Genomic DNA, 17,173 nt, shown 5'->3' with positions numbered 1-17,173 from the left:
TCATAGGCTAATGAGTGGGAGGATTATTCCAACTATTTTGGGGAAGGGGTGGAGATTTCCAGAAATTGGGCCACCTCCCACTTTTTGGCCTTTTTAGCTGGCCTCAGAACCATTTAAAATCTTGTGGTACATCCGTGCTCCTAAGAATACAGCTTATGAATAGCCATATTAAAACTTACATGATACTCTTGGTCTACAAATAAAGAGAATTTATTCATTCATTTATTGAACAAAGACTTTTTGGAGAGCTATTATGCTAGATGCTGGAAATAAAATGGGAAGATAAAGAGATATGGTTTTCGCTCTTGTGGAGTTAATAGTCCAGTGAGTATGATGAAAATTAATCAGATAGTGACACAACTAAATGACAATCACAAACTGATAAATGTTGTGAAGGAAAAGTTCTTCAGTGTGTCTATGGTGGTGTGTGTGAGGGGGTGGGAGAGATTTTCAGAAGTTCTATCTGATGTACTTACTATATATGTATAATAACACTGCTTGGCATTGACCTGATTTTTTTTTTAAATCATCAAATCATCATTTACCATTATGGTATGAATGATTTATTTTGTACAGAGTGAACTTTTTCCTTCTAGAGATTTTAGAAATTTTTAATAACTTCAAGTAAATATAGTTTTAGTTTTGTCTGTGAGGTGGGATTTTTTAGTTTGAAGTGAAGAACAGTGACAGAAGGTAGACAATAAAAACATTCCATTGCAATAGTACAAAAGATAGGCATAAAAAGGTATAACATTAATGTATAACTATAGCTAGAAATCATCCACTCCTTCCCACAACCAAGCTTTTTATTATAGAAAGCTCTCCTCCTTTGCAGCATTTTGCACAATTATAATGATTAATCATTCATACCTAATTGTTTGATCACTGTCTTTCCTACTAAACTGTAAGCTCAAGAGGACAGGGCAATATCTGATTTATTCACTATCATATTCCCATGCTTAGTGACAAAGAAATCAACTCCTCTGTAAGAAGGCAGCATTACATGCCAGCAGCTCAAGAAAAAAAAAAAAAGTCTAAACAAAATGATAGATTTTAAATGTTTTACTGGAAAAATGCTGTGACCTCTTTCAATTAATGCTGTCAGCAATAATTTTCCTTCCCTTCCCAGTATCCTTAGGTCTCCTCTCCCCTTCCTGATGGTCGTGAGGCATTCTCCTCTACTGTGATCTGACTCTTGGGCAAAAGGGGAGGCATAAGTTATACTTTTATGTAAATGCCTATAATGTTAAAATATGAAGGAGTTAGTTTATAGTAAGTACCTAGCTACTTCTGTTCCCTCCTCCCCACTATATAGGGATTTTTTTTTCCATAAACGGCAGTATTTTATTTTAACTCCCTAGCCTGCAGTCTTATTTTCTACAATACAGGCACACAGGAAACACTAAATAAACTGTTATTGATTCACTGACTAGTTGCATTATTACATGCCAAGCCCTGTGCTAAATTTCAGAGATACAAAAAGCCTAAGACAAAATATTTGTCATTGAGTAGTTCATATTTACTATGTCTGTGTAGAAAAGGGGACCAGGTAGACAATCAATATGCAACAGGATTAGTACTGGGATGGCAGCACATATAACATGTAAAAGTTAGATTTGCTGCACATCTTGAAAGGTGGGCTGGAGGTGAGAGGAAAGCAGGCGAGTGAGGGGAAACAGCATTCCCTGCAGAGGGAACAGGGTATGTAATGGAAAGGAGGCCTGGAAGAGATGGTGTGTTTGGGGAACAATGTGCAGTTCTATGAAGCTTCAGCATAAGGTACCAGGGGGAACTCGATGGGATGAATGGCTGAAAAGGCTGGTGGAGCAGAAATGAATATCCTAACAAGTGATGCTTTGAATAATCGGGCTTATAGACATCAGAAAAGGGATGCTTTGTGCTAATAATTATGAAAAAAAATGCCTGGTACTTTGAGGTCATGAGGAAAGAGGGAAAATGAAAGGGGAAAAAAAAAGATTTGGACTTCACTTTATATTTTAAATAGTGTTTAATGTTATTTTCAACAGGGCAACTAATAGTTCCAGCTGCCTGATGTGAGAATATGTGACATTTTTCCAAGTACATTGCTTTCCAGATACTAGCTGGCTGAATTTCAGAGATGTTGAAAATGAAACAGTACTCCGACTATTCAACTTAGAAAATGAGACTACAGCAAGCATTTGTTCTTTTCTATTGCTTTCCACTATGCAAACTCAAAGCTGTAATTCAGTAAAGTTTAGTCAACACAGAGGCGTCATAAAACATAATACCCCCAATATCTTACCACGAGTACTTCTACCTTAGGAATAGCGGAATGGGAGGAGAAAAGACTATAAATGCCTGCCGTCCCCCTGCCCCCATTTGACAATGGTTCATTCCACAGCGGCAGCAAAAGTCCCACTCCATTCCACTGGCAACAAGACTAAGAATCTCCGTCCGGGAGGCGTGATTGCTTCGCGTGACTCCTCTCTCCTAGGTGTTCCTTTTTGTCTCCTCTCTTTGAAACTTGAGAGCACCTGGTCCAACCTGGCACTGCGTTGAGCTTAATCACACATAACCACTCATATTACACTGCACTGCCTGGAACATCCATTCCTGTGTTACTACCTGAAGGCCCCTCCTGTAGGTGAGAGAGAATGCTCCCAGGCTAGCAAAAATGTTCATTTTCACAACTGGAGCCAATTTTCACAAAGGAAAGGCATCACACTGACAAAATATCTTGTGGTTTTCCATTTAGATAGGATGTCCCCTTGAATGAAAAATACCTGATATATAGAAGTTGCAGCAGGTGGGCAGCTTGAGTGCAAAAGCTGAACACCAATGCGGAAGCTGTGCTTTGAGAAACAGTGTCCTGAAGATGCAGTCTGTCATCTTCTGGAAACAGGGGGCCAAGTCTTCTTCACCCCTGTACCACACCCCCACCCCAGTGTTTCACAGAGAATACGCACTGAACGCCTATTACCTGAATGAAGTCAAGAATATCCCGAAGGACTCTAAGCAAAATCAGCTTAGTTGCTGACTCTTCCAAAATGCTCTTTTAAAAAGTCCCAGCAACCAATGCCACTGCAATAGTACCCCAACCTTTTAGTTAAAAGGAGGAGCATGTTGTGGCCATTTAGGGGGATCTATTTAGATGACATGCCCTATGTAAGAATATAAAATAGGCAGAAATGAATTTACTCTAAAAGAATTTGAAATAAAATCAGACTATGTATTCCTCTGGTTATAATTAATACACATAATGCCTGGTCATTATGGCACTTTGTTATCTTAAAGGAAAAAAAAAAAACTGTTTCAGAGAAATTGGAGAACTCTGTTTTACTCCATCAGGGTAAGCTAAACATAAAGACATTGTGCTAAAGCCAACAGTATTCAGTTTTCATTCTGAAAACTGAAAGGTTAAGTTACCTGGGTAGGTTACTACACACAAAGACGTTAAAAGAATACCAGTGAATTATAGGTGATCACAATGATATTAAAACATCCTAACAAGTAGTGGGGCTCATGAGAAGAGACTCCACTGTCAATCTCTTTACGTTTCCTCAATTAACCAAGGGTTTCCCTTAGCAAATTCAATGCTTTCTTAGGGATGCTGAATTTTATTTTGTGCCACTAAATATTTATCATTTAAATCACCCATACTTGCATATCATGCCCTCTCTGTACCCTGTCCCCCCACCCTACCACCACCAAGACTATAAGCTCTTGGAAGACAGGAACTATCTCTCACTCTCTATAAAGTACACAGTGGCTTGAATGTCATGTCATCTTTAAAGCCTCCTGTGATGACATGTCCTCAGCAGAAGGTTATCTCCCTGCAGCATCCTGCTGTGTTGAGTATCAGCACTAATTCTTTACCTCAAGATTTTAGCACATTCTCAGTCCTCTAAATATTTTAAGCCCTTGAAGAATTAAAAGAAGCTCTTTCTCACAAAACAGCCGGGATCCATGTCCTAAATAATCAAGACTAAAAGCCAGCCCTGTGTAGACACATATTAATCAAGCTAAATTTCAGTATCGCCATTTTTCTTCTAGTGCAATTATCTTTGGCTTTAAGACACAAATGAATCATTTGGGCTCTGAATCTTTTCTTGCAAAGAAGTACAGTGTGAGCTAAATGCTCAACATTCTGAGTGTCATCAGAACAAGTTCTATAGATATGAATTTGCCCAGTTAATCCTCCTTCATTATGTCCATAAGCTAACAATGCACATGTAGTCACTGCACATCATTACTGCTCTAGCAGACATGGACATTTGAAATATTAACTTTTCCACAGACTGCAAATCTCCGGTAAGCAGCTCTCAACAATTCATTATACTAATCATATATGTCACCATACTCCTATTAAATATGCATGAGATTAATAAACACCACCCATGTTGCGAACTATCCAACATCATTTTTAATACAATTTATTACCTTTTAGATACTGTAATTATAACGGCACCTGTATGCCACTATAACTGTAAATTTAACCACCTGGCATTTAAGTAACTAGTACTATATCTAATTCCAATTTTGTTCAATTTCTAACATGCATTCAAGTGAAAATATTTTGTAACACAAAGTATAAAATATTTATAAAGTAAATGTGTTTTATGACATAGGACTATCTAATTTAAAATTGCATAAATAAGAGGTAAATTAACTTACTTAGACTTAGGTATTTTATAGACAAATAATTCAAAATTGAAATTTATCAAGAAATTAGCACACAATATATTAATATCCACAAGAAAAAGTGCAATGTAAAGTAAACTTTGGAATATTATGATGTCATATTTATAATCTAATATTTTATTAACTTTATAAATTCTATGTTTATGCAAATTATTACAACAAAGATTAGATTTGATCCAAATAAAAGTAAATATAAAACCTACAGAAGAAGAAAATAAAATTTCAAATGAAGGTGAAAAATACATCATTGACCTTGGATTATGTTATTCTAAACTTTTTAGTTAGTATGGCCACAGATTATTATTTAAGCATAATAATGGAAATAACAGTAATAGTCACAGTTCACATGTACCAAGGGCTTACTTAACTTACTGTGTCAGGCACTGTGAAGAGTGCTTTACATACAAGTCTCATTCAATTTTCATAATAACCCAATGAAGGAGATATTAATATTATCTGCACTTTACAAATGAGGGAAGTGGAGACTTACACAGATTAAATGACTTACCCAAGGATACAGGGCTTGGCAGGGGAGGGGTCTGACTTCAAGTCTATCCTCCTAACCAGACAGTCAGCACCCAGCTCCCAGCTTTGTACACCACCTCCTTGAATGGCCTTGGGTAAGTCACTGAAGTCTCTAAAGCTCACTTCCTTTAGCTGCAAAATGTGAATATGAATATATTCCAGAATTACTGAGAATGAAATAAGATAGTTCATGAGAAAGTGCTGTGCAATTAATAGAGCTGCATAGTGCTGCTTGTTATGTTATTGATGAAATAAGAAAATAATATGTTGAAAATGAAGAAAAAACTGCCTATTTTGGCTCTTGGTCAAAATCTTCCAACAAAAATGGTACACCTAGGTAAATTTTCCTGGTTGTTTTTCCTTGCTTAACAGAAACTATTAAATAAAGGTAAATATGAATCAATATCTTTATTATACCCTAAGAGATAGATGAGCATTAACAGATTAAGTTAGAAGTGAATAGGTAAGCTAGAGATGCAACTTTGTAGATGGTTACCATGAAAACTATGTTGATATTACCAGATTTGGCCTTTCAAAAAGCTCTTCAAAGCTAAGGCTTTTTAAAGTTTCTTTGAGTCATTATCAGGCCCTAGTTTACTATGATCCACATACACATTTTGATTTGTTGCAATATTTAAGTCCTTAAGTCCAGGCAGGCACAAACAATTCAAACTCTAATAATTTATAATTTTATATAAGTGATATGTTATCATTGGGCTTCTTTTTCCTAAGGGCTTCATGGCTTAAAAAAATATTTCATATGCATTACGTCAACCAAGATCATAAAATTAGTACAGTTGACCCTTGAAAAATGCCGAGGTCTGGGACACCCACCCTCTGCACAGTCAAAAATCCTCCTGTAACTTTACAGTCAGCCCCTGGATTTATGATTCCACATCCATTGATTCAACTAACCACAGATTATATAGTACTGTAGTATGTATTTAGTGAAAAAAAAAATCTATGTATATGTGGACTTGTGCAGTTCAAACCCGTGTTGTTCAACAGTCAACTGTATTTGAAAATTTGAGATCAGGAAACTGGAATTCACCAAGGTTAATAATGGTAAAAAAAAAAAAAAAAACACCAAACATATCTATATATTGGTGGTGTGTTTTAGGGGGGTAGTGTGTATGGGTATACAGATATCTATCAACATGTGATTTTTATGTATCTAGTATGTATCTAGCCTTGCTACCCTTCTTAATGTCTATATTTTTAATGATATAAAGGAAGTATATATAGCCAAAGGATAAAGTAGGAACAAAGGGGCCACATTTTTCCAGTAATTCTTCTATTCATTGTCAAGGTGCTCATGTCATTAGATAGGGAATAAAGGGAAATTTGCAGAAGCCCATAAATATTCTATTTTTTTTTTGCAGAAGCCCATAAATATTTGCAGAAGCCCATAAATATTTGCAGAAGCCCATAAATATTCTATGGGCTTCTTTATTTGCAGAAGTCCATAAATATTCTATGTCACATTTTCAAACACATTTATTTGATGATTGTAAGTGAGAAAACTGTAAGAGTACATAGAATCTCCAGGTTGCCCCTACCTCCTGGCCGTTCGTGCTCTCCATCAGTGTGTAAGAGCATGGCGATGGGCATCCCTGCATTCTTGGATCTTCCAGCCACAACCACATTTTTTCCAAATGTTTCAATTCCTTAAAACACAGAGTTTGGTTTAAATGAAGAATAAGCAACAAGAAGCAAAGTAAACATCTCAACAGCCAACTGCAGTATTCTTTAAAAACTTCTAATTTAATTTGAATTATTTTGTGGCTTGTCTATAATGTTCCCACATTCACTATTTATAAATATTTCTTTTTATAATTCTTGGATCTGTCATGTTCCCTCTCATTATGGCCTCATTAAAAAACCACAGACATTTTCAAGCTTCCATTAAATTAGTTTTAAACATTAAAATTCATATGAAGTGTTAGAAGAGTGGAGACAAAATATTAACTACTAATCACAAAGCAAGCAAAGTGCAAGGTCAAGATTAATTGGCAATCAAACTTGGAGCAAATCTAGGACAAAATGAAGTGGGGGAAAAAGTATTTTTCACAAAACTCATGCACTTTATTCTATAGGAGAGAAGCACTAAATTTATGGACTTAGAAAGGTCTGAAAGATAAAGCTTACAGATTTAACACACTTAATCTCTTTGGGGCATAGTATCTTCATAAGTAAAATGAAAAAATTAGAATTAAGGCTTTTCTAAGTACTAACATTCTAAGAGTATAATTCTAGGATCTGCTTGCCCTTGGAAGTTCTCTCCCTCAGTTAGAAAAGAGAAGATTAGCAGGAGGAGATGCTGCCAAAAATGTAAGAGACAGTGATGAAGGCAGGAGAACTATCGAGGGTCTTTGAGAGCATTATTGAATTTAGAGCACAATTCAAGGGCAAGTGTTTATAATGAAAACCTAGCTCATTAGAGATGGTGCAAAATGTTCGGCACATTTTTTTAAAAATAAACTTATTTTATTTATTTGTTTATAAATTTATTTGGTTGCGTTGGATCTTCGTTGTGGTGCAGGGGCTTCTCATTGCAGTGGCTTCTCTTGTTGCGGAGCACGGGCTCTTAGAGCACGGGCTTCAGTAGTTGTGGCTCGTGGGCTATAGAGCGCAGGCTCAGTAGTTGTGGTGCACAGGCTTAGTTGCTCCACGGCATGTGGGATCTTCCCGGACCAGGGCTCGAACCCGAGTCGCCTGCATTGGCAGGCGGATTCTTAACCATTGCACCACCAAGGAAGCCCAGCATATTTTGTTTTTAAAGGTAAGGAAAAACATAATACATTTTGAAAAATGTATATGAAAATACCTTCAGCTTATAGTTTTAGAGTAGGGAGATAAACTTTCTATTTGGAAAATTCACTCCCTGAAAGGTGAAACAGCAGTTTCTTGTAACCTGGCATGTGTTCTTCATTTTATCTTATTTCAGATTATTCTTTGACTTCTGTAACTTTGTATATTCCTGTAGATTGAAGTTTAATGCTTATTTTCTTTCACTCTCTTTCAAGACAACGTGAAAATGCTCATTTTGGTACTTAGCACCCATGTCCCACAGACCAACCTGTTCGTTTGATAATTTCCCAAACAGCACTAGCAGTGGCAGGTATGAGAGAATGCTGATCCAGGCATAGTCTTCCAATGTTAATAATATGAAATCCATCTACGTCTTTTTCCGGGGCAATTCCATTGCATACTGTCCGCTCATCCACGTGGTCTGAAAAGTAAATAAAATTGATTTAGTTTTACAATTGTTATCTATTTGCAAGTCTGGAAAATTAAATTGGAGGGCCTACAGTCACATCACTTATGGTTCAGCTTTAGTTAAGATATAGAATCATTACTCTATTCCTTTTATTGCCATGAAAATAGTAAGCCAAACTGCTCTTGACCAATGGCTGTAATTAACTGCTGTAAGAGTATATGCAAGTACAGGGCCAGAAGTGGCTGGCCTGGTAAAAGGGAAAAATCTGTGAAATCAAACAATACCAATGAGATCTGGGAACAGTCAGATGATAAGGCTTTGCCTCTATAAGTTTGCATATTTAAATGTATGTTTTTCCTATACAAGATAGTTCCACGAATAGGCTTCTGTTGAATATTGTTAGCATTACAGATTAAAAGGGCTTTGTTAGTGTTAAAAATAGCCATGACATCATTAATGCCTAGCTGCCTCCCAAATGACATAATAGAAAAGCAAACACACACACACACACACACACACACACACACACACACACGTACCACACACATCATTTCCCTGAAGCATTATTACATTGAAATCCAAAATATCATTATGGTTTCCTTTATGAAAGGAAAAGAACATAACTTGAGTAATGAACTAATCAAATGAGATACGAGATGCCAATCATCTCATTTTGAAAAGTAATAAGTATAGAAATATAAAATAGGCTCTTAATACTACTCTATGCAGAGTAGCTTAGGGTATCCTAAATCCAACAATTAACCCACATTCCTAAAATACTAAAATAAAGGTATATTTGCTACAGAAAAGTTTCCTTATGTATTACACAATGAATGCCATTTAGAAATAATTTTTTAAAACATTATCAAAGCCCAAGTTCAAACAGTTTTCAAAAGAGACATGTCTTATGTCTCAGATATTTTATATCCTAAAAGTGACACTACTGCCGTCTTACTTTCAATAGATCCAATTTGCCATTACTAGGCTACCAAGTCATTTACATATATAAAAGTCATAATATGAATCATATTCAATTAGAAATTGGGCCTTTGGAATATCTCTCCAATGACTAGTTTGTCACTTTCAATAATTGTATTCATTCTATAATGTCCTACCAGAGTAAGCCTCCATCTGTTTTCTCTGAAGATAGAAGATGATTATACAAGTTCTAGCAAAATTTATTTTTAGAATTACATATTTAACTTACTATTTGAGGACAAAAATAGTGGTTCCTTTTTAAATCTGGTTGATTATGATGATGATGATGGTGATGATTCAGTTTTTAGACACCTACCACTCATGCAGACGCTTCATGCCATGGATATTTCTTACAACAAAATCAAAAGCTTTGTAAATAAAAAAAGAAATAACTGTAATTGAACACTCCATTATTGAGTTATGGCTTAAATTAGTTCATTTCTAAATTCAAAATTGGCTACTGTATGTATGGGCCAATAATGTATTGAAAGAATTCAACAAAGGTTCTTTTGTAGATTTTGAGAGCCATCCTCTTACCAAATAAGTCTGAACTATACTGAATTTCGCAGTCTACTGGTCTGTGCTGTTTTACTCACTAAAAATAACATTAACTTGTAATGAACAATTCATCTCACACAATAGCTGAAATACTCAGGAAGAAATGTAAGCATCTGAAAATTTGGGGGCAAGCACTAGAAACTGGCAACTATAGACCTGTCCTCTAATGTATTTCTTAAAACTTCAACCCAGATCTTCATTTCGGAACAATTTTATCTTAAGTTAATTACGTAATTTTTGTTTAAAAGACAGATGTGTGGACATATAAAAGGTGTGATGTAGTGAACACATGAAAACTGATTATTAATGTGCTTACTATTTAATCTAAAAGGAAAAAACCTATATGAGTAGATTAAAAATGTTAGGATCATAAAAATCAAGGACACCAATTCATACATCACTTTTATGTAACTCTATGTTATCTCAGGAGTGGATTAAATCTCACATACATCCTTTGCCAGGAAAGATGTACCTTTCATTATGTAATCTACAGTGTATGGAAGTAACAGGAGTTAGTATATCTTACATTCAAAGAGTGCTTTATAATGTTCATGTTACCATCACATAGGTTTCCCCTTTGGTCTTCATAGTTACTGAGGGCTAAGATAGAAAAGGTATTATCTTCATTTTAAAGATGAAACTGAAAGATTTTGAGACTCAGCCAATCTCAAACTACTACTTAGAAGAGGGATCCAGAATTAAAATCCACATCTGTTTGTCCTAAAACCAGTTTTTCCTTCTGTGTTATACAGAAATCATAAATATTAATCAATCTTAAATACCACTCAACAATTAATATCAGCAAGGGCCCCTGCCTCTTCTAATCAAGACATTTTGATCATCCTAAAATATCCCAAGGAATGCACTGTTTCTTCTAGACCTCCAAAAACAACAGTATTTTTGGATTAACTAACATGTATCTAAATACATGCAAAACAGCATCAAACGTTTTATAGCACCTTTTGTTAAATGAGTAAGAGAAATAAATACATTTCATGCTTTTAACTGACTGCTACTGAAAGTCCCCTGATGTCTCATCCCTGGGGCCCATGACTTGAAAAGAAGAAACAATCATGAGCCTCAAAAGCATTAATTTTTTTACAATGGTTATAAAACATTTTTGATTCATAGAATACATTGGCAAACAACTAATCACTTAATACCTTACCCAAATGAATGGGAAAACTGGCATTATTCACTTTGTGAGTGTGTGTTTTTCCCATCTATTTAATATTATGAGAAGTCATTAAATCATGCCAGGAAAAAAAATCATCAAATTGAATTCATAATAATGCAATAGAACAGCTCAGGGAATGTCTTTAGGTACCGCACTTTAGAACTACAACGTTGAATATATATTTCTGTGATTTATTTATAATATGTTTAATTGTCTTTGGATAAGTAACAACAACAACAAAAAGAAAACAAACAAATTACTGGTTTATTGTCCATCCAAGGATTTTCACGTTACTGTTCAAAAGTACCTCTTTCCACTTCCCCAATGCCTGTTGGGTAAGGGCAAGCTCATGAGCAAATATGTTCTTTAGCTTGATTATATCTTTTGTCCTATACTTCCCTCCCTCCAAGTGCCCCATCCCTTTCCCTACCATCATTATGACACATCCTTACCTCAATTCACACCAATCTGTCCCATTCCCAAGCCCTTAACATTAATTTTTGCATTTCTACGTTCTTGCTCATGATTATTTTTCCATTACTAATTCCTTCCTCCCTGTTGTTTCACATCCTATTTATTCTTCAATATATTGATCCCTTCTCAGCTGTTCCCTCATCACAAAGTGAAATGATAATTTTTATCTCTTCTGGTCCCCATAGAACTACTGTAAAAAGCACTTACCACATTACTTCAGTTAGTTGATCACGTTGGTTAAGTATCTCTCTTACTTACGAGTGTGAGCCTTTTAGGGCACAGACTTTGTCTTATTAAACTGATTCACCCATAGCCTTCTCCAACTCAGTTGATGGCAATTCCATCCTTCTGTGTTATACAGAAATCATCCTTACTTGCCAGAAAAACGTGGAGACATTCTGAACACCTCACTTTCTTTCACACGCAACATCCAATCAATTGAAAAATCTTTTGGTTCTTCCTTCATAACATATCTAGCCCTTCACTATCCTCACCATGTCCACTCTGGTCTGAGTGGCCATTATCTCTCCCGTGAACTCTTGCAACAACTAATTCTCCTAGCTAATTATTTGCTTCTATGTTTGTATCCATATAATCTATTCACAAAATAGCAGAGGTTATTTTTTTCCCACATCTTTATTGGTGTATAATTGCTTTACAATGTTGTGTTAGTTTCTGCTGTACAACAAAGTGAATCAGCTATATGTATACACATATCCCCATATCTCCTCCCTCTTGAGCCTCCCTCCCACCCTCCCTATTCCATCCCTCTGGGTCATCACAAAGCATCGAGTTGATCTCCCTGTGCTCTGCAGCAGCTTCCCACTAGCCATCCATTTTACAGCTGGTAGTGTATATATGTCCATGCCACCCTCTCACCTCATCCCAGCTTCCCCTTCCCCGCTCCCCCCGCCCATGTCTTCAAGTCTGTGTTCTCTACATCTGTGTCTTTATTCCTGTCCTGCCACTAGGCTCATCAGTACCACTTTTTTAGATTCCATATATATGCATCAGCATACGGTATTTGTTTTTCTCTTTCTGACTTACTTCACTCTGTATGACATAAGCTAGGTCCATCCAACTCACTACAAATAACTCAATTTCATTCCTTTTTATGGCTGAATAATATTCCATTGAATATGTGTACCACATCTTCTTTATCCATACATCTGTTGATGGACATTTAGGTTGATTCCATGTCCTGGCTATTGTAAACAGTGCTGCAATGAACATTGGGGTACACGTCTCTTTTTGAATTATGGTTTTCTCAGGGTATATGCCCAGTAGTGGGATTGCTGGGTCATATGGTAGTTCTATTTTTAGGGTTTTTTTTTTTTTTTTTTTTTTGTGGTACGCGGGCCTCTCACTGTTGTGGCCTCTCCCGTTGCGGAGCACAGGCTCCGGATGCGCAGGCTCAGTGGCCATGGCTCACGAGCCCAGCCGCTCCGCGGCATGTGGGATCCTCCCAGACCGGGGCACAAACCCGCATCCCCTGCATCGGCAGGTGGACTCTCAACCACTGCGCCACCAGGGAAGCCCAATTTTTAGTTTTTTAAGGAACCTCCATACTGTTCTCAAATGCATGTCTGCTTACACCACTCTTTTCCTGAAAACCCTGCTCTTCTTGCTATTCCTCTAACATATCAGGTATTTCCCACCTTGGTTATTGCTCTTGTGTCTGCCTGGAGGCTTTTCAAAAAAACCTGCCACTTTGGCTAAATCCCTCTCTTCTTTGAAATCTTTGCTTAATTTCCACATTCTCTGTAAGGACTATTTCGACCACATTATTTTAAAATGTAAGTTCCATGTCTGATAATGTTGAAGTTGTTTACATTGGACCAAACTTCTCACAGGAAACAACTGTAAACATTGGAGAAATTATATTAAAATAGAAGTATCAAGGATGTATCATACAATACAGAGAATATAGCCAATATTTTGTAATAACTGTAAATGGAATGTAAAATTTTTAAATTAAAAAATAAAAACACAGCTATCTGACACTGGAGAGTTACTAGAAGCAGAGAGATTTGGAAGAGAATGGACATCTGAAAGGAATATCACTGTAAGTGTTTCCATTTTGGAGGTTTTTCTAGACAAAGGACAGTTAGAATTTGGATAGAAATCTGCAGTCTTACTTGCTTGAGGAATCAAAGGACAAAGTTTGGGGCTACTACAGAAACTGGAAATTGAAGGGATATACCCAGGAAAAGAGAAAACCACAGAGGGGAGACTCAACTTGTGTCTATAAATTCTTCCCAAATCTCTGACTGACCCCTGAACAACACACACAAGAGGCAAACTCCAAGCAGCCCATCTAACACTAAGAGAACTAAACAGAATGCAGTTGTGGCTCACCAAGGGCAAAGCAAAGCTTGAAGTCCTCAATATGACACATTCACACACACAAAAAAAATTTACAGTTAACATTATACTTAATAATGGAATACTGAACCTTTTTCCCAAGATCAGAAGGTGGCAAGGGTGTCCACCCCCACCATTTCTATTCAGCATTTTATTGGAGATCCTAGCTGGTGTAATAAGGAAAATAAAGAGTTCTAAAGATCAGAAAGGAAGAAGTAAAACTCTCTAGCCACTCTAATGGTTGTTTATGCAGAATATTCTAAAGAATATACAAAACAACAAAACAAAAAATAAATAAAGTGAATTTAGCAAGATCACAGAATACCAAGTCAATATACAAAAGAAATCAATTGTATTTCCGTATAGAAGCAGCAAATACTAAAAAATGAAATTTAAATAATTCTATTTACAAAAACTCACAGATCAGAAAATTCTTAGGAGTAAATTTTAAAATTGGGGGCATGATTTTTATAATGAAAACTACAAAATGTTGCTGACAGATGACCTAAATAAATGGAGGGTGTACCATATTCATGGATTGGAAGACTCAATAATATTAAGATGTCAATTCTTCCAATTTGACCTATAGATTCAATGTAATCTCAACCACAGTCCTATGAGGTATTTTTGGTAGAAGTTGACAAACTGATTCTAAAATTTGTATGGCTATGCAAAGGACTTAGAATATCTAAAGAAATCTTGAAAATGAGCAAAAAGGACTTACAATACTTGACTTTAAGACTTGCTACAAAGCTACAGTAATCAAGACAGTGTAGTGCTAGTGTAGGGATAGACAAGTAGATCAATGGAACAGAATAGAAAGCCCAACTTTAGACTAACACTTATACAGTTATTTGACTTTTTACAAAGTTGCCAAAAGCAATTCAATGGGAAAAAGAAAGTCTTTTCAGCAATTAATACTTGAACAATTTGATAGCCATATAGAAAAAAACCAAACTGAGCCACAATCCCTACTTCATACTGTGAAGGAGAAAATTTGCCACACAAAAATGTGTCTCTTTGGCATGGATTTCATTTTACCTCCCCCTTAGCTGCCTAAAGAATTTAGATAAAAGAACTGTTCCCAGAATAGAGATATCACCAGAGATAATCTGCAAAGAATATGCGCTAGGTTGCTGGGGGAAACTCTAGGCAGGACCTAGAAATCAGAATCCACTCTGTGCCCCATTATCTCTTCATGGCCCAGCAAATATTTGTCTACTAAACATTTGCTTTTCCATCTCCAGGTGAATTGCCTGCCCCCCCTTTGAAGTCCGAAGCCTAGCTGCTAAGAGAAGATGGGGAATGTAAGGAAAAATGTGCATGTTTGGAGTACTTTATTTGTCTGTCACAGAAAAAAGCAGATCTAAAATAGGGATTAACAGAATTTTAAAAATTTCAGAAGGGCTGCGAAGGGCTCTCTGAGCCAGTGGCATTTAAGCTAAGACATGAAGGTTGGGAAGAAGTCAGCCCCCGGATGTTTGAAAGATAACCAATGTAGTTAAGAGGTCAAAGGCTAAACCCTATTCAAGTGATAAAATGTGCATTATTCTAGCATGTCCTTTGTAAAATAAATACTATAAAATAAAAATATAACATCCCTGAACATCCCCCGAACATCCCAATCCTCTTTACCATGCTCTACTTTTTCTTTTTTCCCATAGCATATCAACTTCTAATAGATATACAGTAATTACTTACTTATTGTGCTTATTTTTTTGTTGTCTGTCTCTCCTACTACTCAGCAAGGGCAGAACTTTCCGTCTTCTTTTTTTTTTCATTGATGTATTCCTAGCACAAAGCACAGTGCTTGGAAATTTGTTGAATAAATGACTACAATTACCCTTGATTTATAAATGAAGAAGCTGAGACAAATTAGTGGAAATCTGCAGACAATTAGAATAGCCTAATATGAGGAAAAGATGTCTGATCTTTCTACAACCGCTGACATCCATCTTTTTCAAATACAATGAAAACCAAAATGGCTTTCATTAAAATTTTGATTTGTCAATAGCTGCATCTACATTATTAGATATTTGGCACTTTTATATCCTCCGATATAAATTTAATGTAAAAGATTCATGTCTGTTTTTCATTTATTTCTTCCTTTCAAGACTTGAAAAATAAGAAATCTCAGGCAAAGCTTTATGCTGATACATTAAAGTCCACACTCTGAACAAGTGTAGACAAGGCCTCTGAAAATTCACTCATTTATTCACTCAGTAAATATTTATGTATTTATAATATTTAAATATTTATTGTCTACCATGTGCTTTGCACTGTTCTAAGGATTTAGGATATATAAGCTAACCAAACAAACAAAACTATTAACCTCTGGAGCTTACATTCTAAAGAAATAAAGATCTGCCTAATCAAATTATTTAGCTGCAGCCTCTTAATGAGTTAATTATTTTCTAGGAGTAAATGAGAGATATACTTTTGGAAGCTGTGTTCACTGTTCTCAACTCAATACATAAGTTACACCCTCTGGGTTCTACATCAATGTTTCAAGACAGAAAATACTTATCAGGTCTTACCACTTACCCAATATCATTTTAGAACTGTTTCATCACCAAGGACAAAAAGGGAATGGGAAGTGACTATTACCTCACTGTATTACTCTACTCCCAAACCTGAGAAAATAGAGCTTGGAGGTGGAGTGGGAGGTGTTCTCTAGGTCAGAAAGGGGTGGATCTGGCCCTTTACCCTTCCTTAGCCTCTTTCTCCTATAGCCACGAAACTACAAGGACATCCCTAGGCAGGCTTACTTCATAGGCTATTAAAAAAAGTTAATGAAGTGCGAACCTACACATCACGCGAAGGTTGCTACCTTTGGCCCTTAGAGTTTCTTGAGTCATATGAAGAGTACATGGAGATCCAAAAATTGCCTTATTTTTCAGAAGTAGTGTTGAAGACACCCTGTTTATTAAGCCCTTGGATTCCCAGACACTATATACTGTGACTTCTGTCAAATACATTGTACTAAACTTGAAGCAGTGTCTATTCCACAGAGGAAACAGTTGGATAAGTGAGCATGTCTATTCTGATGAGCTTCTTTTACACAAAAGGGAAAAGAAGAGATGCTGTGTTTTAGGGACTTGCTTGCAAACTTCTCAAGGACAGTGAGTCTCAAATTGTTTTCTAACTACCCCTTTCCCCTAGTGACTATCACAGACACATATATAGGAATAGAT

General features: G+C 36.1%; 1 protein-coding gene across 4 annotated transcripts in view; it reads right to left on the bottom strand.

Moving 5' to 3' along the window:
• Nucleotides 1–17,173, bottom strand: part of MTHFD2L (methylenetetrahydrofolate dehydrogenase (NADP+ dependent) 2 like) — a 138,198-nt gene that overhangs the window by 86,153 nt on the left and 34,872 nt on the right. For all 4 annotated transcript variants that reach the window (XR_012332034.1, XR_012332033.1, XR_012332032.1 and 1 more), the window contains 2 exons: nt 8,288–8,440; nt 6,768–6,875 (listed from right to left, as the gene is read on the bottom strand). Coding sequence is in view for 1 of the 4 variants with exons in the window: in XM_019932716.3 (XP_019788275.2) it covers nt 6,768–6,875; nt 8,288–8,440 (261 nt within the window). In the remaining 3 variants the exon portion in view is untranslated. The remainder of the gene's footprint in view (nt 1–6,767; nt 6,876–8,287; nt 8,441–17,173) is intronic.

Source organism: Tursiops truncatus, chromosome 5, assembly GCF_011762595.2.
Source record: "Tursiops truncatus isolate mTurTru1 chromosome 5, mTurTru1.mat.Y, whole genome shotgun sequence".
Taxonomy (NCBI): domain Eukaryota; kingdom Metazoa; phylum Chordata; class Mammalia; order Artiodactyla; family Delphinidae; genus Tursiops; species Tursiops truncatus.
The sequence above is the reverse complement of the archived record's forward strand: the minus strand, read 5'-3'. Positions and strand labels throughout refer to the sequence as shown.